The sequence below is a fragment of the Cyprinus carpio genome, chromosome B5, assembly GCF_018340385.1.
Source record: "Cyprinus carpio isolate SPL01 chromosome B5, ASM1834038v1, whole genome shotgun sequence".
NCBI lineage: Eukaryota > Metazoa > Chordata > Actinopteri > Cypriniformes > Cyprinidae > Cyprinus > Cyprinus carpio.
In genome coordinates this window covers 18,378,283-18,401,800 of record NC_056601.1, presented here as the reverse complement: position 1 = coordinate 18,401,800, position 23,518 = coordinate 18,378,283, and the positions used below count along the sequence as shown (strand labels likewise).

At 35.7% G+C, this 23,518-nt stretch overlaps 1 protein-coding gene across 1 annotated transcript; it reads left to right on the top strand.

The window, feature by feature from the left end:
* Positions 1 to 381: 381 nt before the first annotated feature.
* LOC109078829 (serine incorporator 5) lies at positions 382 to 23,131 on the top strand. The gene is made up of 12 exons (XM_019094015.2): positions 382 to 638; positions 6,199 to 6,366; positions 10,158 to 10,336; positions 11,674 to 11,756; positions 12,923 to 13,016; positions 15,705 to 15,916; positions 17,768 to 17,860; positions 18,079 to 18,205; positions 19,412 to 19,481; positions 19,581 to 19,617; positions 20,411 to 20,555; positions 21,013 to 23,131. The coding sequence occupies exons 1-12, from the start codon at positions 612 to 614 to the stop codon at positions 21,155 to 21,157; spliced, it is 1,380 nt and encodes a 459-aa protein (XP_018949560.2). The 5' UTR covers positions 382 to 611; the 3' UTR covers positions 21,158 to 23,131.
* The last annotated feature ends 387 nt before the right edge of the window (positions 23,132 to 23,518 follow it).

Below are 23,518 nucleotides of genomic sequence, written 5' to 3'. Positions count from 1 at the left end.
AGCCAAACCCCTCCTATTAGCCTGTATACGTGTAAACAAAACAAGAACCACCACATTTTTGACATGACCTGAAACAAAGACATCCGAATTGGTATAACAAATATATATATATATATATATATATATATATATATATATATATATATATATATATATATATATATATATATATATATAAACCTGTTACTGTCCCCTAGTAAGATTTGGTGCGGTCAGGCTATAAAAGAGCTCTGAATTATATGTTTTTCTTCGTTGTGGTCGAGGGAACTCGAAACCATCACATTATGACGATAGCGGAAGTAATGTGCGTCGATGATTTTATTTGATTTGGATGTAAGATCAATAATGAATGTGAATAAACAATAAAGCGCCACTGTAAGCCAACACGCCTGTGTGATTTGGGATTTGCAGTAGGCCATCTTCTCACAGACGTCCGCACAGAGCCGCTGCTCGCGCACGACACAGTCTATTGTTCGCGGGGACGCGCGGCGCGTGCAGAAAGAATCGCGGGAGCAGCAAACGCTAGAGCCACGGTCGCGTTAACAGAACCTCACGAGCTCAACAACTGAACTGGATCGGTGTGTGTAAGGAGGATCTGCCTCGCTGTCAACATGTGTGCACCGTGCTGTTTGTCTCAGGTGAGTGATGCGTTGACTGCACGGCATGAAGAAACATCACCGTCTTTGATCATCAGTCGCGAACCTCGCGGAGCACTCGGGTTCTCCGGTTTAAATTGATTTTCTGTAGCGTTTTATGCTGATGCTTTAGAAAAAGTTTAACAGTAAAAGTTCTGTTCTTTTAGCGTATATGAGTGTTGTATTTGTTCATGTGTATCTATCAGTTCAAGTGTAAAAACAGTTTTAGTGTCACCTTGTTTGTTCTGTGCCAGTTACAGTTGCGAGTTCTCAATAGTAAATGTGCTGTGCATCATTTCTTGAATATGGTAAACCATATCCGTATAAATTTCAGTTTTTTTATTTAACAAAACTAGCTATTTGTTCATTTAAAATCCGCTCTGTCTATGAAGACACTAAACAATACACTGTTGGGGAAAAGACATCTTTGGTCTCCAACCCAAGGTGTTTTGATGGTCTCCCAGCCTGGTCACACTGTTATCTAGTTTTAGAGGGTTTTGGGAGATTTTTTCAGCCTGAATCCAGCTAAACACCTGTTTGGATTGGCTGAGAGACCCGCATAAACCACCTAAGACCACCAAATCATCTTAGGCTGGTTTAAGGTGTCTCTTATCAGCAGGCCAATGCTTTCTGCTGAGTTTACAGGGCAGTATTTTTCGATCAACTGTGGTGTCAGACTTCTCGTTTTAGCCAGTATATCTTGCACCGACGGTCAGGAAATTATGTCATCACTGTGACTGACCGTGTTCCGTCTTCTGTCCTCATTTCATTCCGGTCAGGACAAATATGTCCATATCTGTCCTTGTTTTTAACTGAACCATGTGAATCAAATGTGATCAAATCCAGATAAAGCAGACAATATTGGACACCCCACCAGGAAACACTTCAGGGTGAGATGTGGTAAATGAGTGACAGTGTATTGTCTCCTTCACATTTCTCTGAGGGCCAGCTCGTCTTGTAGCCCCTTTGTATGTGGTGGGGTCTGCGGGTGGTCTTTTCATTTCCTGGTTGGATCCATGTAGCTGCTTGTTTGCATAAGATTAGCAGTGGAAAGAGAGAGCTTGCAGTCAGTGCTCAGCGTCAATAGTGTTGTCTCATTAGTACTAAGCTTGTCAGGAGCCAGTGGCCCCACAAATGTGTGGAGACGAGGGGGATTGGCATTATTTAGTGTCAGTGTTTTTTAACTAATTGCTAGCATTAGATAACCCCACTTTGTTTAGCTGTTGATTCTGTTTTATAGTAATTGATTCCCTCTTTATGCCAGCGACAGTAGCATTTATTAACATTTTGCAACCTCACAAGACATCGCTTATGCTGTTGTAATATCAAAGCAATTAAAGTGACATAACACAGGTAGGACAGTCAAATTTAGCCGTGTTGTCCATTGGCATATCATTTAAAGGGATAGATCACAGACAAAAAAAAAAAACGAAACTCAGAAATCATTTACTTGCCCTTTAATTTCTAAGACCGATTTTCTTTTCGGAACATATAAGAAGATATTCTGAAGAGTGTTTTGACTGTTTTTGTCAAAGAGGTGAATATAAATGTGGTCCAAAACAACATTGGTCAGAATAACATGTCCACTCAAGCTGCAGTTCTCTTGTGTGCCGCTTTAAATGTTGGAGCTATTTGAAGTCAGCTGGATTCAGTGTTTTTATTGATCATCAGCTGGGGGAAAAAATAAATAAACAAAAATGTTTTAAAAGGGATTCCAAAAATTCCAAGTTACTGTTTAAGGCACTCTGTGTCATTATCCTTATAGCTGTGACTTCCCTATTATCATAACGTCCCTTTGAGCTATATCCAGTAACAGTTTGAAGAAGCCTTCCAATTACTGTCAAGATATAAAGCAAAATATCTTGTTTTGTGTTCAAGTGTGTGAAAATCTTCTCAGCTCTTGCAGATTGGACTTTTTAGTCTTGTTCTACTGGGAAACATTATGGAAATCTAACTGATATCTCCATCAGATGTCTGGGCTTGAGTCATATATGACTGCCCTATGAATCATCCGTGATGATGCATTCTATAAAAAAGGTGGTTTTATTGCCTGGTAACATTGCACTGTGAAAACATTCATGTCTGAATTCCAAGTTACCGTTGCAGATCTGTTGATACAGGAAGGGTATTCATTATCTTTCATTATCTAATGGTAATGAATTCAGTGGCACACTGTTCTTGATTAGGCCTTGAGATAACTTTGTTTGTAAGATCTTATTTGTCTAAACACCCACGTGAAACCTACAAAATGTGTAGTGTCTCCAGTGTGCTGCTCTGTTTTGACTGATGAATCGGCATGATATATGAAAACGGCTGAAGAAGACATCACCACGTGTGTACCCCACATCCCATTATCCTGTGGACTTTTTGTAGACTTTTCCAAGATCCTCAAATCTCAACTAGTGAGGTTTTTTCTTCTAGCGAACTGAAATGAGGCTTTTGTGGCAGGGCTGTCTGTGTTGACTTTATGGGTAGAAGAAAGACATTCTCACCGTTGTGAATTTTAGCCTTTACGCATCTCTTTCTCTCTCTGACTTCCTCCATTTCACCATCGTAGAGGGTGTTTACTCTTGTCCCGTTAGCCTTTGGATTACTCTGTATTTGCAACTGAAAAAGCTGTCAAGCAATCGCCATCCATCCATCAACGATGTTCAGTGTGATTCCAGCAGGAAGGTTTGACTCTTCAGTGTTACTATGGGTACTCTTCACACTGGACAAAAGAGCACTTTTTTGTGTACACTTCAAACAGTAAAGTAATACATTTTTGCCTCAGCTGTACAATTGCCTGGCTAGCAGATCCACAAAGCAGCTATTCATGACATAGAGACTATAGATTTATTGTTTGCTCTCGAGTTTCGACAGTAAACATACTTGAGCTCAGTGAAATATATCAGATAACTTTGTCTATTAATGTCTTGGCCATTTGTAACATACACCAGAGATCAGTTTAAATTGGGTTTGAATCGATTAGCCTGTTTGTTTGCCTGCCAAGCATCTTTTTTCAGCGTCAATTCATCTAGTGTTGTAACATCTCTGTTTTAATAATGTAATTAATTAATAATTACATTTTACTAATTAAAATGCATATCTAATCAGCTGAATTCCTAAAACTTTAAAATGGGGAAATGTTTCCATGCTTATTTTATTTGACAATTAATGACATTACAGCAAAGAACTATAGATTTATGATGGATCTTTATTTATTTTTTTGAAAATGTAAATTCTATGAAATTCTGAATTTAAATGTCAATTCCATTAATTAATTTGTATTATTAAAAAGCATATCTAATTCATAAAATATACTCTCCTAACAGGAAAATATTTCTTTGTTCATTTTATTTGATAATTAATGAAAATACAGCAGAGAACTACAATAGCATTTTTATGGATTTGTTTTTAAAATATCATTTAAAAATGTAGGATTCTATAAAATTCAGAATTTTAGTGACAATTCCATCAGTTTAATTAATGTGTTCCATACATGCTCTTTTTATGTGACAATTCATGAAACTACAGAACCAGCATTGAGTTATGGTGGACTTTTTCTGGATTTCTTCTAAAATGTGAAAATTTTGGAATCTAACCAATTATTGAGTTAACCTTTTTCTCTAGTATTGAGTCACTGCAGTCCAAACTTATTGTGCAGCTTTCACTGGCTTATTATTGTGTTTGTTAAAGGAAGTAAAAGTTACTGTTTTTAGCATCCAGCAGTTCTGTAATAGCTTTAAGATCTTTTATTTTCTGGTTATGGTCGACTTTTCTGCTGGTTGTAAACACGGTGGAACTACAAACCTAGAATCTGTTTGCTAACACATTCCTCCAACTTTTAGATGTAGCTTCAAAGAGCTCCTCCACACACTTCTGAGGAGCTTGGGAATTTCCCAGTCTGAATTGTATAAGGAAAACAATGTCCAGGTTATTGTCCTTACTCGTAGTCCGTCCCCTTTCACCCAGACCCTGCTGGTTGCGGGAGAGGGTTGAGAAGGGCTCTTTGTAGGGGGTTGAGAACTGTCTCCGGGGCAGGAGATGGGGGATGGTTTTATTGCGAGTGGGTGTCGAGTGCTGTCCCACTTGACCAGTGTTGACCAGCGATGGGCTCCATGGTGCTGTGGAGGAATGGGGCTGTGATGGGTTGGGGTCGTACATGCTATAAAATATAGCATTCTGTGTAGAATTCAACTGGGTCCGTTACGTTTTATGGTCTGCGCCGACTCGTGCATATTATCCACTCCGTGTATCGTGTCTGTGGACTGGAGTAGATTGTGTGCACATTGCGGCAGTTCGCGTGACACGGTGTGAAATCAGACTTCATTCGCCCCAACGGAAAGCATATTTACACTGTCTGAATCGTTCCCTATCCCCTATATAGTGCACTATGTGCCATTCACCATACAGAAAATACAAATCTTGTGAACAAATGACCGATTTGTGCCACAGCTTCAGCGTCTATTTATAGTGCAGGGGGCGGGACTCTTCGGGTTCTAGAGAGCATTTGATTGGACAGAAAGTTTGATGAGAAGCTGAAGTGCAGTGTGATGTCATCAAAATCGCTGATCCATATTGGCGGAAGTGAGAGACTGTAAGTTTTGAATGCTTAGGCCTTTATCTTGTAAAAGCAAATTTTGTCATTGTTTTGGAGCACACTAGCTTACAGATCATCTTAAGCCTAACATATTCATACCAAAAGCCAAAAAAATTTGATTTCATGGGGACTTTAAGTTGTTCCAGACCTGTATGAATTTCTTTGTTTTGCTGAACACAAAAGAGGATATTTTAGAATGTAACAAAACAGTGAATGACCCCCATTCCATAGAACCCCATATAATTTATGATATAAATTATAAATAGATTAAAAATTGTTAACTCAAATGTTTAAGGTAGGCTATAGCTTACATATTGGTAATTATGTGAACTGTTTGATTAATAATCTAAATATGTATTTTAAGAATTTTTTTAACTTATGTTAGTTTTGTAACGCATGTATTTACAACATCCTTTAACCATTTAAAGGATGATAATTAACCATTGCTTTTTCTTTTCTTCTCTGGCTGCATAATCTTGTCTACAAACAATAGTAGAAAAGATTCAGGGATTTTCTAAAACGTCTAGAAACATTTGTACTGATACTGTCTCTACTCAATCTGATCTCGGAGCCTCATGTTATGTCTGTGTCTAGCGTCATGTGAATCAAATTGCCTCATAGTAACAGCCTTGCTCTACTGTTGCTTACAGCCAATAGGAATGAGGCATTTGTGTTGCTAAAGGGGATGATGACCAATAAGATGTTCACAGTCCCCTCAATGCATTTGTTCAGTTTCACAGTACATTATACACTTGTATTGGTTTATTTCAGCTGAAATGTATATATTACTTAATCTTAAAAAATTGTGTTGTCTTTGCCTTGGTGGACAGAAACAATTTAATTGGCTTATTTGATGCTTTTAAATGTGCAGATGTGCTTTTAAATCCATTTGTTTTATTGTAAATCATTGTAATGGTTTGTGAACTGTTATTGTTAAGCACTTGCATGTGTCCTGCTCACTCATGTGCTGTTTTTCTTCAGCTGGCCTGCTGCTGTGGATCGGCTGCCTGCTCCCTGTGCTGCGGCTGCTGTCCCAAGATCAAACAGTCCACCTCCACACGCTTCATGTACGCCCTCTTCTTCATGTTGGTCACGGTGACCTGTGTCATCATGATGTCCCCCACTGTGGAGACAGCAATGCGAGAAAATGTGAGTTTGTTCAGAGCTTCTCCGTTTGCATTTTTTAGTATCAGGTTCCCTAATATACAAAGACCATTAAATCTGGCCTTAGGTCAGCAGCACCCCGTTACATCACCTGCTGCTGGGCATCTGCCTTCCTGCGAAGTCAAACACAAATATTCATTCACCACACTTTCATATTGTCTTCATACATGACAAAAAAAACATGTTGTAGAAACACTTGTATGCTTTGACCAGAAGAGTCAGATTCACAAGCAAATGACTTTTATGAAATTTTAATATCATTACTGTTATAGTTTTTGTTAATATTTAAAGTATTTTTATATATATTTTAATTTTAATATTAATGTTTTTTTTTTCATTAATTTTGTTGTGCATTTTTGTCATTTTATTTTTTTTGTTTTGTTTTATATAATATAAAATATATCTATAGTTTTATGATTTTTTTTTGTTAGTTTCAGTAATTTTTGTATTTAATTTAGTACTTTTAGTTTATTTCAGTTAATTTTATATATATTTTTTTAATTTAGTTTATTTAACAGAAATGTGTTTAAATAGTTTTAGTTAATGATAATAGCACTGCATATATAATCTATTTTTGTAAAAAGTAAAAGATTTAAAGTATTTTTGTATATATTTTCCATAAAAATTTTTTTTTCCATTTATTTAGTTTTGGGTTTTTGTGATTTTTATTAGTTTTTGATTTTCATATAATATAAAATATATCTATAAAGTTTTATGAATTTTTTATTAGTTTCAGAAATAATAATAAAAAAATGTATTTAATGTAGTACTTTTAGTTAGTTTTATTTCAGAATTTTTTAAATAGTTTTAGTTAATGACAATACGACTGCATATATAAGCCATTTTGTAAAAAAGGCTTTCCACTCAGAAGTTATTGGTTCGTATCAGTCAGAAACTTTATAGGAAAAGATTAAAAAGATCAGAAAAGATTGAATCACCATTTGACTCACCTACAGAACTCAAGTTAAAGAGACACATTTGCAGCAGCTTTTCATTTCAATTCATTTAGTTTCATTTCTCAATAAATGAATGCTTTGTTACTTAACAAGAACATTATGTCCTCTACTACCTAAAAATAAAGGTACATTAGAAGCATTTTTAAGAACAGAATTTACGCATTCATTCATTCATTAAAGAAAAGGCAAATAGAGGGATCAAGGGTTTATTTGCGGGCAGCTAGCCCATGTTATTCAGACAAACACAAAGACTCTTCTGCTTCAAAGCATTGCAGAAATGTAAGACAGAGTATGAATGCTCCATCATAACATCTAACAGGAATTGTTGCACACTGTAGATAACTCTTTCAGTGAAGCTGGGTTTTGTTTTTCTGTAACTATACTAAACCAGTAACTGAATGCGGTTGAAATGCACTTAAATGCTCTGGGAGTGTAATGTGAGCTCAAGCTCTTTTTTTGCTCACCGCACCACAATGAATGCTTACTGAGTAAATGCCATGAGTATAAAAAACCCAGACGCTAAAAAAGACCAGCATAGTTATAAAAACGCTGCCTCTCAGTGAGGCACAAAAGAACTGTCACTCAGGTGCCCAAGACACAAAGATTTACAGCTGTTGAAGGTTTTTCATAAATAGTTGATTCAAATTTAAAGGGGTCATATGATGCGATTTCAAATTTTCCTTTCTCTTTGGAGTGTTACAAGCTCTTGGTGAATAAAGGTGAATCTGTGAAGTTGCAAAGACTAAAGTCTCAAATCCAAAGAGATATTCTTTATAAAAGTTGAGACTTGTCCACGCCCAACTGAAACGTCTCGTTCTTACACGCCCCCACATCGCTGCATTAGTATCTGGGAAGATTTCCATAACGTCGCCCAGATGTTCACGCAAAGAAAGAAGGCATACCTTTTATTCTCGCTGTAGTATTGTGGTTTTCGCCACCGCCATGTCGTATAGACACTGTGTGTTTCACTGTGAAAGCGAAACTACTTTGTTTGGCCTTCCAAAAGAGGACGATATCCGCTTCGTCATGCAGGAGCTGATCCGTGCTGGTCGCTGAGGAAATACATCAACTTTGCACTGTGGATCGCCGGATCGGCTTTCACCGTGGACGAAGCGGTGTCCAGCACGGGGTCGTCACATGTGGTTGCTGCAAGCACAAGGTACGCTCCTTTGTAGAATCGCCTGCTGCACCGTTCTCAAGCCGCCCACCTCTGCTCACTCAACCCGGCCGCGGCTCACTCTAGGCTTCTGGCCTCTGCTCATTCAAGGCCGCGGAGTGTGACGTTCTTCTGCTGAGAAAGTGAAACTACTTTGTTTTTGCCTTCCAAAAGAAAACACGACTAGAAATCATGTTTATATCACGTTTATAATGGGTTTTATGTTTTTGTCTGGCCGGACAAGGCATCACAATATGTTAAGAGGCGTAACATTTCCGTCACATGCTTGAGGCATTCGGCCAATCACAACGCGCTGGATAGCTGGCCAATCACAGCACAAATCGCTTTTCAGAGCGATGAGCTTTGTAAAAATCGACACATTTCAGAAGGCGGGGCATAGAGGAGAAACAATAATGTACAGTATGTGAAAAATAATGTGTTTTTTTTTTTTTTTTTTATCTTAAACCACATAAACACATTTCATTACACCAAATACACAAAATAATGTTCTTTTTAGCAGCATCATATGACCCCTTTAAGAGCACATAAAATCTTCTCCTGGTGGTCTATCGTGGTTACAACACAGGGACAGAGCAAATTCTGACAGGGGGAAACCTCAATAACTTTATATTATATGATGATCCATGTTATAAGTATAGGAGGGACTCCCAGCATTATAGCAGGTCTACATAATGTGCACTGTTGGGAACCCAAATGTATTTTAAGAATTGACCAGTGCCCTGTGGTTTGTGCCCGCTTACTCTTCAAAACCACAAAAGAGAACCGTGAATACTTGTTAGAATCCGACTGGCTTTGTTAATACGCTTACAAAGAGAAACCATGGTAATACAGTAATTTTAGACATATATACAATGGTAATACTATAGTTTTCAGTAAAATGAATTTGAACATTAAAATCATTCTTTACCATTGTACATATTACCACCACTGTACTAAATTATTATTATTATTGTAGTACAGTCTGTGGTATTATTATTGTACAGTGATGTATATGATTTTTAATGATGATTTATTTTTTTTGATGTAGTATGATTTTTAAAAATATTTTAAATGTTAAATTATAAAATATTATTGGAATTTAAAATGACTCTTTTTGTATGTTTGGTACTGATTAATTAGCCCCTAAAGCCTGAATTATAAAAGGTAATTAAAGGGTGTATTGTATTATAATTATTCATAATGTGTATATTAATACATTATATCTTGTCGTAAATAATTATAACCGAATTTAAAATTCATAGTGTAACAATGATATAATGTTTTAATTGTGGTTACAGTTATTCATGAGATTCTACAATGCATTACAAGGTGCATTACAAGGCATAATTAATGCATTTAAACTACTTTTATAATGCATTATACATAAAGGCTTTATGTAAAGTGTTACCAGTATTTAAGTAATAAAAATAATAATAAAAAAAAAAAAATATGAGAGTTAATAGATGGAAAGTAATGTCTTCAATGTCTGTTTAAGGTGTGTGTAGGGAGTTTTTGGAGTTTAAGTTCCTTTTTTGGCACCCAGTGTGAAAGGGTGTGTTCACCGTTTGGATTCATTTTAACTTTAGTCTTGCCCTGAAGCGACTGTAACTATTCTGTTACTCAAAATGTAATTTTATTCCTCTTTTGTTTTGTGCTCTCCCCAGATTCCTTTCTACACCAAAATGTGTGAGAAGCTGAATGCAGGGGAGAACTGCAGTACTCTAGTGGGCTATTCGGCCGTGTATAAAGTCTGTTTCGGGATGGCCTGCTTTTTCTTCTTCTTCTCTGTGTTCACTATTCGTGTGCGAACCAGCACAGGATGCCGGGCAGCTGTTCACAACGGGTAAGCGGTTGACCCAGACACCTTTGAAGTGGTATTTACACTGAAAACAGTGCTTGTTCCTCCTCTGCTTTGCTCAGTGGCCCCTCTGGGCCCAGGTTCACAGGACCTATAGGGACCACCGTGTATTGTTTGGCCTGCGGCCTCCATCTGTACGCCCCTCCTAATGCTCCATTATACACCCACAATCAAAGCCCTGAATAGAGGTATTCATTTAAAGCTCTGTCCAGAGGAAATGGCGCTTGGAGACGAGCTTCACCCCTACAAATCGGATGGTCTAGCCCTACATGAGAGCACTTCATGTCGCAATAATTGGATCTTTGTGTTGTATGCAAATGCAGGATAAGGAAGTATATGGCTGAACTCAGTGTTGTATGCAGCTCCATCCTTCTCTGCACATTCATACAAGCCTTTAGAAAAGACACGCACAAAACCCTCAATTCAAACCTCATTTAGATCTTCCTGAAACTACCCTATGATGACATACTAATATTGCTAAACAGGAAATCCTACACTAGATAGCATGCAGTCATAATCTCAGAAAGACATACTGTAGGAAATGTGTCGTGGTAAATATTTGGGGTGGTAGGATTTGTAATTTAGTTTGAAAGATGTCTCTCATGCTCACTAAGGGTGCATTTATTTGATCAAAAATACACTAAAACAGTAATATTAAATATTATTACATTTTAATATAGCTTTAAACTGTATTTATTCCTGTGATGGCAAAGGTATAAATTAGGGCTGCAAAATGATTAATCACATTCAAAATAAAAGTTTGTTTACATACTATATATGTGTGTACTTTGTATATTTAATATGTATATATACATACACACACTTGTAAATTAAGGAAAGATATGTTATATATATAAATTTTTATATATATATATATATATATATATATATATATATATATACACACACACAAATATTTGTTCAAATATATACATATGTGTGTGTATTTATATATACATAATAACAGTACACACACACATATAGTATGTAACTAAAATTTGATTTTTTAATGCGATTAATCGTTTTTCAGCCCTAGTATAAACTGAAACAAAATTGCTTTAGATCAGTATCTGTCGTGTAAAATCAATGTATTGATTTATTAATAATTATTTTGAATTAATATTATTTCCCAGATCATTTAAATAATTTATTTTAAACTTTATTAAAATGATTTAATCTTTAAACTTACTTCACTCACTTACTGTTGTTTTCAAACTGTTTGAAAACCCATGTCTTATATTGTTATATTGTAAAGCCAGTTTGAGAAATGTTTTTCTTATTCATTATGTCTTAAATCAACAGTTTGTTCTGTTTCGTTGCAGGTTTTGGTTCTTTAAGTTTGTGGCTTTGCTGGCCTGCTGTGCAGGCGGATTTTTTCTCCCAAATCAAGAAAAGTTTCTAGAAGGTTTAGTATGCTAAGTTTTCACATACTTGTTCTCTTTTTATTACATTTGTTGCTATTGTTTTCATGTGCTCTAATGAGGCTTGTAAAATTTCTTAAAAGCTTTTTTTATTGAGAAGTATTGAGACATTGCTGGAAAGTTTTATTATTTTTACTTTGAGCCTGCAGTGGTGCTGGGATATCTCCCCTTAAATGAGTTGTTGTCATCTCTGTGTGGTTCATCAAGTCCAGTGACTCAAACAGAGTCTTGCGCTGCCTGTATCAATAACTTCATGACTACACACATATTTAGAGCAATGTTGCACAAGATCCTGAGAGATGGAGAGGATGTTTTCCTCTTGGAGTTATCCTTAAATTAGCAAGATAACTTGTTTTTATAGAAATATATCTCAACTCTTTTCATAAACACACTGCAGCAGTTCCATAGTATAGTATGCAGTGTTATTTTAGTATTATTTAGATGCTAATATTAATAGTTTTTATTAATATTTTGAATTTGTTTTATTCATTATTTTCATTTTAATTCAAAAGTTTTAGTAATATAGTTGTTTTTTTTGTGTTTTTTTGTATGTGTACATAGTTTTTATTAATTTTCATATCGGTTTTAATTATTTTAGTACATCAAGTAAAACTAAATGAAATTAAGAAAGTTTTCGTTGGCAACTGGCTGAAATACAATAAATTTTTATATATTATATTTTATTTCAGTTATTAATTATTATATGAGTAACAAAAATGTTTTTAATGGTTTTAGTTCTAGTTAACTATAATAACCCTTATCAGATGTGTCATATATTCATTTTGTGCCATATATGTTATATTAAAAAAACAACATGTTAAAACATTGTATTTTTTCATACGTTATTTGTAACGCATTGCCTCAAAAACTGCTCAAGATAAATGGTACTATGATGGTTCCATGTTTGTGTTTGGTGTCATAAATAAAGTATTTAATTAGTTGTGCTCTATGTGCCAGAAAAGTTCATGTACACTTTTATATTAGCTCAGGTCCAAGCTGTTATCGCTCTTTGGTGTCTCGCTAAATGATGTGTGCTTCCTGATGTGTTTTCAGTTCCTGGCTTATAGCAGAGAGCAGTGTTTGTTTTGTTATACAGTATCAGCCAGAGTGAAAGACCTTTGACTCATCTCTCTCTCTTTCTCTTTCTCAGTCTGGCGTTATGTGGGGGCTTTTGGAGGTTTTCTCTTCATCATCATCCAGTTGATGCTTCTCGTTCAGTTTGCCCACAGATGGAATCAGAACTGGTGAGCTGAAGTTTAGCTCTGTCCAAATAACTCTGGTTTTCCTTTCTTCCCCCTTTTTTCCACCCAGTGGAAAACATATTAGGCTCTTGGAGAAGTTCTTTAGTACTTTCCATCATTGTATCCAACTGTTGCTTGGTATGCAATTTGAATCCCCGCAACTGGAAATCATTAGGTCTGGGAATGGAGACTATAGTGTAATCTAGCAGCATTTCATTTCCACTGTCAGTTAGGTTGCATAGTTGCCAGCCGGGGTGGTCTTAACATTGTGCTGCTATAGCAGAAGGGGACTTTTTAACACCGGGTTGAAAGATTCGGGGAAGTTTTAATGCGCTTGCTATTATTTTAGTCACTGGCGCTGTGGCAGACAAGGAGTGAGGTACAAATCATATGGATAGTGTGAGTATAGATGGATACTCCCACAACCTCCAGTTTCAACAAAAAGCAGAGCAGGTTTCATAGCAGTGAAAGCATTTTTAGCTTTCGAGTTTTGTTTCAGTGGGAGTTTTCAATACATGAAACATTTCAACTGTAAGACAGCATCACTGAAGCAGAAAACTAAAGCACAGATTTTTTTTTAAGCAGAGCTTTCTCAGGGGTGTGTTCATAAATAATGTGTGTTGTGGCAGAAGAGTATGGCTTTGTGTTGTGCTGTTGACATTTTAGGGAGGAGAAAATTAAGAGGTTCTTGGCTGCTCTCCAGTTTGTGGACAGGAAACCCATGGCAGAGCTCAACGTGCATCATAGTTTCCTCTCTGCTTACTGTCAGCAAATGGAAACCTCAGCATTTTGTAATACAGTAAATATTGGGGACAAAACAGTTCTAAGAAGTAGCCTAAATTTGACCTCCCTTTAATGACACTTTTTATTATTCAGAAGTAATGTAAATGCAAAAAATGCAAATTCAAATAAAATTATATATATATATATATATATATATATATATATATATATATATATATATATATATATATATATATATATAATATATATATATATATTATTTTTGCTAAATAGAAATTTCTATTAAATTATGTATTTACTGTCACTTTAGATCAGTTTATTGCATCCTTGCTGAATAAAAGTATTTATTTTGTAAAAAAGAAAAAAAAGACGCCAAATTTTCTAATAGTAATATATACAGTATACATACATTTTGTTACCTCACAGTCTCAATTCATTTTTTAGTTTTGAAAATCCAGAAACTTTATTCTGTAGAATTATATCTAAAAAAATAAAAGAACAAATACAGTCTGTCCTCACTGAAATGAATCAGACGCTGGAGTGCTGCCGAGCAGATGGAAGTCACTGCTGTCAGCACTTCTCATGTGCTTTACTGAAACATTCCCTCACCCCACGCCTTCATGACTCTTCACGGCTCACTCAGTCATGGTAATCACGCACTGATATGGTACGTTTATGATAAGAGCAATCTACCACTGAGTCTAACTGGACATCTAACAGAAGCTCTTTTTTTCCAAGTGGGTCACAGTTGATTAATTGCAGTGACAGGCAATCTGGGTGTAACATCCTGTAAACAGGCTGAGGAACACAACAGTAATGGGCCTTTAATTAAAACATCAGGATGTCTAGTTGGTCACTGCTTACTCCCAACACTCCTACTAACTCCTATCAGATAGCACCCCCACGGACCACCTGGTTACTTTTTGTTCAAGATACTTAGTAGCAATACACAATAATACCATTCAAAAGTTTGGGTTCAATAAGACTTTTTCTTAGTAATTAATACTTTTATCAGCAAGGATACATTAAATTGATCAAAAGTGATGGTAAAGACATTAATAATGTTACAAAAGGTTTCTATTTAAAAAAAAAAAAAAAGAACCTAATTCAAGTGTCACGTGACACTGAAGACTGGAGTAATGCCTGTTGACAATTTAAAGTAGAAAACCCTTATTTTAAATTGTATTAATATTTCACAATATAACAGTTTTTACTGTATATTTAAGAGACTTAAAAACATTTTTAAGCATATATATTTTTGAGCACAGCTGTATATTGCAGTGTGGTCTTGGTATTAACTGATTTCAGATTTACCCTAAAAGAATGTTTGTGGCTGTTTGTGTTACCTGATGCCGCGAAGGCTGGGTTGGATTGTAGACCAGACCTTATGTTGTTAGTCAAAACACTCTGTGACTACCACGACCCAGATTTGAGATGTGGATCTGATAGGATGTCTGCAATGAACAGCTTTTGTCTCATGAAAGGAATGTTCTGGGTTGATTACAAGGCCAACTCAACAGTTAACGCAATAGCTTTAAATAAAAATGCTTGTCTAAATTCTAAAAACTTAATGCCGTTTTCTCTAAAGAGTGTTTTACAGATAGTTAAGTCACGTCTCTCTCTGGAGTCCTTGCATGTATCATGAAAGTTGCTTTTACTATTATTATTTTTTTATAAGGTTTATATTATTGTGAAAATGAAGAAACATTTCATATAACAAAAGTCATTAAGTCAGTATAATCTTTGTTTAGAAACATAATTTTAATATTTTTATGTGGGTTTTTTTTATTATATTTTTTATATTTTTTCTTATCCCCTTGAGTGCATTTTTGGGTGGACAGAGGGATGAAATTATTTCCTGTGGTAACTGTCGTCATGCCACAAAAGCTGAAGTTGTATTGAACCCAGAGCATTCCTTTGAACCGACTCCACTGTGTCCCTCCACAGGAGCTCAGGGGTCAAGTATAATAAAATCTGGTATGCAGCGCTGGCTCTGGTCACACTGGTGCTGTTCTCCGTGGCAGTGGGAGCTTTGGTGTTTATGATCATGTTCTACACGGACCCAGAGGCCTGCTTCCTCAACAAGCTCTTCGTGGGTGTCAACGGCGGCCTGTGCTTCGTCGTGTCTCTGCTGGCTATCTCACCCTGCATTCAGACCTGTGAGTTTACAAAGACTTCACTGACCTACATTTTATACTAACAAACAGATGTTTGTTTGATGTGAGGCAAACAAATTTATTAATAGTGCCTGGAGCTTTTCCCATGTGTGAGCAAGCTGGAGAGTTTTATCATGGATTCTCACCAAACAGAACAAAGTTTGAGATGAAATCGTTGCATATGTGACCCTGGACCACAAAACCAGTCATAAAGGGTACATTTTTCGAAATTGAGATTTATACATCATCAGAAATATCAAACATCATCTGAATAAATAAGCTTTCCATGATAAAACGGTCCTTGATTCTGATTGGTTGAGCCGCGTTCGAAGCTGTTCTAAATTACACTACAAACACACACCTTTGTTTACTTCCATGTGTTGCTTGGCGACCACTTTGCTGGAACCACAACTGTTTCTGAGGAACTACCACTGATCTATATATGACTATATTATAGATCAGTGGGAACTACATTGTTTAGTGGAAGAACACTTTTTTTAATTTATATGATTACACTTTATTTGCTCTGTTTTATTCTGTGAAACCTCACTACGTGTATGGAATAACCATTTTATAAAAGCAATAAGCAAAAAATAATTGTATTCCGGCCAGATATCATCCTATCATAACTAGGGCTGGGACGATAAATCAATGCAGAATGATTCTTCTTAGATTTTCAGAATGCATCACGAATCCTCTGGAATCGATTCAGAGCTTAGATTTAAACAGCAGATGGCGCTCTAATCTAGTTTTTATCCGCACACTCAAATGCTCATAAGGAAGAGTGCTAAAGAGCGCTTGTGTGTTCGGCTGAGTCATGTAATTTCACCTCAGCTTAGAATGCTTTTATGACATGAAATTAATGTAATTTTGTAATTCACTTCAACATTTAAGAATTTTATGAATTATTATTTAACGACTGTTTCTAAAGCATGCAGTGCCATCTGCTGTTCAAAACTAAGCTCAGAATCGATTCAAGAAAGAATCGTGATGCATTCGGAAAAAATCTCAGAATCAATGCTGAATCATTTCTGGATTTGCGATGCATCAATTTATTTTCCCAGCCCTAATCATAACAAACAATACATTAAAAAAGCAATAAGCCCCGTGAAGCTGTGGTTTACAGTGAATTTATAACAGCTAAGGGGGTTTTAACAACGTCCATTAGCTGTTATATATTCACTGTAAACCACAGCTTCTTGGAGCTTATTGCTTTTTTAATGTATGGTTTGTTATGATAGGATGATATTTGGCCGAAATACAATTATTTGAAAATCTGGAATCTGAGGGTGCCAAAAAATCTAAATATTAAGAAAATCGCCTTTAAAGTTGTCCAAATGATGTTCTTAGCAATGCATATTAATAATCAAAAATTAGGTGTTAATATATTTACAGTATGAAATTTACAAAATATCTTCATGGAACATGATGTTTTCTTAATATACTAATGATTTTTGGCATAATTAAAAAATCGATAATTTTGACCCATAAAATGCTTTGTTGGCTATTGCTACAATTATACCTGTGACTTAAGACTGGTTTTGTGGTCCAGGGTCACATATATGATGTGACACTGAAGACTAGAATTTTGCCTTTACAGTAATAAGTTACATTTTAAAATATATTAGAATACTAAAGATAATCTAAATTGTAAAAAAAAAAAAAAAAGCATTAACATAAGAGACCATCGTCTCATATCATACTGACCTCAAACTTTTGAACAGTAGTGTACATAGTTAATTTAATAAAGAAGTGTGATGTATGAAGCATAAACTCTCAAACAGACATGACCAGATCAGTTTATGTGCTGCTTTTTACTAACACATCTGATGTTTTGTTCTGTTCTGCACACAGTCCAGCCCACCTCAGGTCTGCTGCAGTCCGCGATCATCTCCGTCTACGTCATGTACCTCACCTTCTCCGCACTCGCCAGCAAACCCGTTGAAAGTGAGTACGTCTCTCACTCAAACACAGCATCTCTCAGACTGTCCTGGGTGTGTCTGTGTTTCACAGTGTGGTCTGTGGTTTCCTTAGTGTCTCCTACTGTAGCTCGTGTGTGGACAGAGCTGTAAACTGAGGTTACAGCAGCCCCAGTAATACATTTCACTTGTGCAATTATTTACCACACCCTTATTAAAATCAGTCCTGTGGTCTTTCTCTTTCAGTGGTGGAGCGAAACGGAAAAAATGTCACCGTCTGCGTCTTTCCCTACAAATCAGGACTGCAAAGCGACACAAACATAGTGACAGGCGTCGGCACAGCTATACTGTTTGGCTGTATTCTCTATTCTTGGTATGAGCAATGAAAATCCTGTTTTCTGATGTTGTGATGGCCTAGTCAAAACATGCTTTATAAAAAGCACCATGATAGTATCATGTAAGCTATTATCGTACCCTTTTGGTACCCTTTGCTGGTTCGCTATTTTGGTACCATTCACAGCTTCTGACAATGGGAACGGACATAACTGCGTACATACTGTACTGAACCGTACCGCTCGGTGGAAACAAGCCATAAGTGGCACTTAATCTGTGCATATTTCTCTCCTGATTCAGACAAGACAGTTTTTTCACTGAATTAAGCAATATTATGGATAGAGGATTCGTATTTTAAAGTGAAAAACATCCTAATAATGGAGTTGTTTCTTACAAACATGCAGCCTTTCGCTTCTCTTGTGTATTGTGATGTTTTTAAAACTCTCATTCTGATGGCACCCTAATATTTAATGCTAAATGTTTTATTCATTAATTAATTTCTTTTTTTAATTTATATTTGTGTGAACTATTCCTTTAAATGGTCATTTCCAGAAATCATGCCCTCAGCCATAATTAAAAAAAAATATATATATTTATTTAAATAAATATTCAAAGGTATTGTTATTTTGGGCAAGTAAGCAATTTATTTTATTCCACTGAAGAAAACATAATACCGTTTGGAAAGGCATGATTTTTGGGCGAACTATCCCTTTAAATAAGCTGGGATATTCTTGGCCTGGATGCAAGTCCCCATAACATATTATTTAAATGGGTGATCCCAAAAATGATCCTGGGAGGAGTGGAAACATGTAATTATCTGGTTATGACAAGATGTTCATTTAGATTTAAAAGCAGGTAGTTTGGTAGGAAGGGAGTGAAGATTAGAAGCTCTCATTCTGTGAAGACGTGAACTCACATGTGTTTCTCATTAACTGCAGACATGTCTGCTGAAGCTCTCTCTTTAGAGCCGCTCCTCTCCACCAAAGCCATATTTACATGCCTATGTGTTAGTTGTCAGACTGGTGATTCATTGTTATGTGTCGCATTGAAATGTTTTTGCCATATTTCTACTTTTCATGAGACAAAACAAAGCTTTGAAGCAGAAAAAGTGACTTATTTTTTCGTCTGGTGGCATTTTGAGAAGTTTTAGGGAATACTCTGCTTTTACATCTGATGGTTAAAAAAAGAACACTGCCCCCATGTGTCTGATGCCTTTTGAGTTAACTTAAAAATACTCTTCCTTCAGTTTGATCTCCACCACCAAGAGGAGCTCAACAGCATTGCAGGTGTACAGGAACGATATGCCTGAAAATGAGGTGAACGTTTGCTGTGGTCTCTCTCTGCGGTGTTTAACATTACATCAAACTATATTATTAATCACACCACATTTTTCTAATTGTGTTTTTGTTTTTCAGAGAGCACGCTGCTGCTTCTGCTGTGTTGATGATACAGGTAAGACACTTATTTCAACCAACACCTCCTCTAGTATTTTAGGACAACACATGAAGATTTCAAGCTTAAATGTTAGAGGAATAACATATTTTTGACATTAACTTGGATTCATTAAGGCCATGTCCACACGTACACAGGTATTTTTTATAAACAGAGATTTTCCTTCTTCCGTTTAAAAAAATCTGTCCACATGAAAACGCAAAAGCATGCTATGAAGCACTGTCAAGAGCATGCCAAGCCAACAGGTGGCGAGTTTTCAAAAATGTTCGGTTTCAGTGACCTGGTGCTGTGTTTGCGTGTGGACAAACGGCCAAACTGCATAGAAAAAGCTGCAGTTTTGAAAATACCCGCGTTTGTGTGGACAGCACCAGGTCACTGAAACCGAACATTTTTGAAAACTCCTGCCAGGGTGAAGATTTTTAAAAACTCCAGTTGCAGTGTTATCATGTAGACAGCGAAAGTGGAGATTTTATCTTGTGATGTCGTCCTGTGCGCTGTTATCTCCGCCTGCTGGAAACTATTTCAGGCTTCTGATTGGCCAACATGGCTTTACAGTTGAGATTATAGCGCCACCTGTTGGCTTGGCATGCTCTTGACAGTGCTTCATAGCATGCTTTCACATTTTCATGTGGACGGAGATTTTTTTAAAAACGAAAGAGGGAAAAACTGTTTATAAAAATCCCCCTGTGGACAGGGCCTCAGACACTTGAAAAAAGTAGATGGAGCCTCCTGGTGGTCAAAAAGAAGTACTACAGTTTCTTAAAACGGGTGTTTTTTTTTATATATTTTCCAGAGGACTATGATGATGAGAAGACTGCTGGAGGGCAGAATGTGAAGTATGATGAGAGAGACGGAACAATCTACAGCTACTGCTATTTCCATTTTGTTTTCTTTCTCGGCTCCCTCTACGTCATGATGACTGTAACCAACTGGTTTCAGTAAGTATATAGCAACAAAAACAACACAAAACTTTCTCATTTTCAAATGTCTCAGGCCAGCTGTTACGTTTTCTTATTGCTTATTTGAGTCTATATATGTATAAATATCTACGTGTGTGTGTATATGTATTTGTGTGTGTATATATACATACACATACACACACACACACACACACATATATATATATATATAAAACATTTAAACTCAATTTTAGTCTGAATTAAAGTTTGAAGTTTTATTCATTTAGTATAATTTATATAAAATAATACTAGTATTTTTATTACTGTAGTATTCTTGTTTGTTACTATTACTATTACTATTAATTTGTTTTCTATGAGCCATTTCACCAAAAATATCTTAATTTGTGTTCAGAAGATGAACAAAGGTCTTACAAGTAATTAATAACAGAATTTTCATTTTTAAATGTAATATGCACATGATCTTGTCTCTTTGCAGTTATGAGAACGCAAAGATCGAGAGGCTGCTGGAGGGGAGCTGGTCAGTGTTCTGGATCAAGATGGCATCCTGTTGGGTCTGTTTATTTCTGTACATGTGGACCCTGGTGGTCCCCATGCTCTTCCCAAAGAGATTCCAAGCCTAGAAACCCTTCACACATGATCCAGTATCACCACTGTCCATTTAAAACTACTGTGTGTGTGTTTGTGTGAGAGATTTCTTTGTTTGTTTTTTTTATTTGTTTTAATAGTTTTAGTATAGTAATGGCTTTTGGTTTCTCAAAAGCTGCTTATGTTTTATGTCTTTAAATACATTTTCATGGAAATTTGTTACAGAAATCATGTTACAGTTGCTCCCATGCTGATGTAGGGCTCTTGTTTTCCTCAATACATGAAGGTATAAAAACAAAGCATTGCTCAGGCTCACACATCACCTGTAAGTGTCTTGCTCGTTACGCTTTTATTTTGGTAGCTGAAGAATTCTATGCAAATCAACAAACCATCTGTGATTTTCATTCATTTATTTGTCTGCCTTTTTTAAAGGTCTTCAAATGTGTTTTATAGTAGTATTTCACTTCAATGATGTCTCACTAAGGTAGCAAGACTTCCTATTTGAGTAAATGAACATATTTATTTAATAGAAATATCTCTTCTCAGTAGTTAGGAAAGTGCTGCCTTGCTAAACCAGAACACTATACCACCAGTTGCACTCTTGGAAACATGATCGAAACCAGCTGAGAAATTACTGTGCAAGGTTATCCCTGTACATATATGTGAATAAATGTACTCATATGAGATATCATGTCACTGCATTTATTGAAGCACCCTAATAACTTCCTTTTAAAACCACAGCAAAACAATATTTGCAAATAAGTCCGCAACATTCCTCGGCTTCATCTTAAATCTCAGGTAGTGATGCGTTCCACATGCTGTTTCCAGTGAATCAAATCACCATTGTAAGGAAAGCATGTGACTGCCATTCCCAGTAAATGTTTTTAAGATGATTTGGAATGGACGGGCAAAGCCAAGGCCACATCGTTATGCCCCAAACACCCAAACTGCCACACAGATTGTTGTACGGCCAACAGCAACACTGAAGCTATAGATGTTTCTTATCTTTCGATTTTTGTTACAATTTAAATGGTGCTTTAGACCATGGATGTCCTGTAATATTTTATTCCAGCTCATGCACTAGACTTGCAAGCATGTCATTTGTCAAAGAACGAGTTTGTATGATCTTTTATACTTAAAAGGCATTGTTTCAGCTATTCTATTTAATCTTTCAGAGGTTTTTGTTGCTAGAAGTGCATGTCTGTATTTCTTATTTGTGGTGTTCAGTTTAAGTTTACAGGAGCTGCCTGTATTAGACGTAATGCAGCACTTCTGATGCTCCCTGGTAGAAAAAAAAAAGTGTTGAAGTGTTGTTGATGAAGGAAATACAATCTAGAACTGGAATTATGTGACATTTTTTTTAATGGTTATTTCCTGTGTAGCAGTTGTAGCTGTCCTACATGTTTTGACAAACCAAAATCTCTTTTATTAGAATTAGAGCTGGCATGTCTTTATATTCCTGGTGATGGTGACGTTTTTGGCCTTTATATAAATCAAAATTAGCAAATAGTTAATGATTGCCTTAAACACTACATGCTACAACTGCATTAAGCTATAAGTATACGGTTTATGTAACCTCTGAATAATTTGATGCTAAATGTTTGTCTGGATTAAACATTATGCTTTCCTTTATTTACAAATATGCTGAACATAAAGGTGACATTTGATCGCAATATGTGCTTTATGTAAATAGTCCATTGTAAAGATGACCACTAGATGTATTCATAATGTTGCAAAAAAATGTAATCTTGCGCTTTGTGTTGTTCTCACTAATTTTGCATGAAGACATTATAATCCAAAAATATGTACAGTAAGTTTACAAACAACTCTTGTCCTCATTTATATGCATTGATTTATTTTTATTTGTATTATTATTTAGTTTTTCCCATCATTTCAGTACGTTCCATGAAAGGAAGTTCTATGAGTTTAATTGCTGCAGGATCAATATTCTTTTTAGTGTTTTTATTGATATTGCCAGTTCTTTCAATAAAAAAGACAAATGAATAAAATTGTGTTGTCTATTAAATTATTTAATGTTTTAATGTATGAAATGTTTTGTAATTTGTATTTGTGCACAGAAAGGAAATAGCTTACACATATACTATATGAAAATGAGACTATAATATTAGAGGTGTAATTTATGGTGAAACAACCTTCATGGGGCTTGCAAAATAAGTTGTATGGTCCATTTTAATGTTTGCTTTTCTATTTTATTCATTGTACTTTACAGTTTTTGAAAGAAGTCTCTTATGCTCATCAAGGAATTCATTTAATCAAATTTTAAATTAACTTTTCTTTTAAAATATATATTAACATGTAATTTATTCCTATGATGGGAATGCTGAAAACATTTATACAGACCCCAAACATTTTTTTATTTTTTTTTATCTTAATTT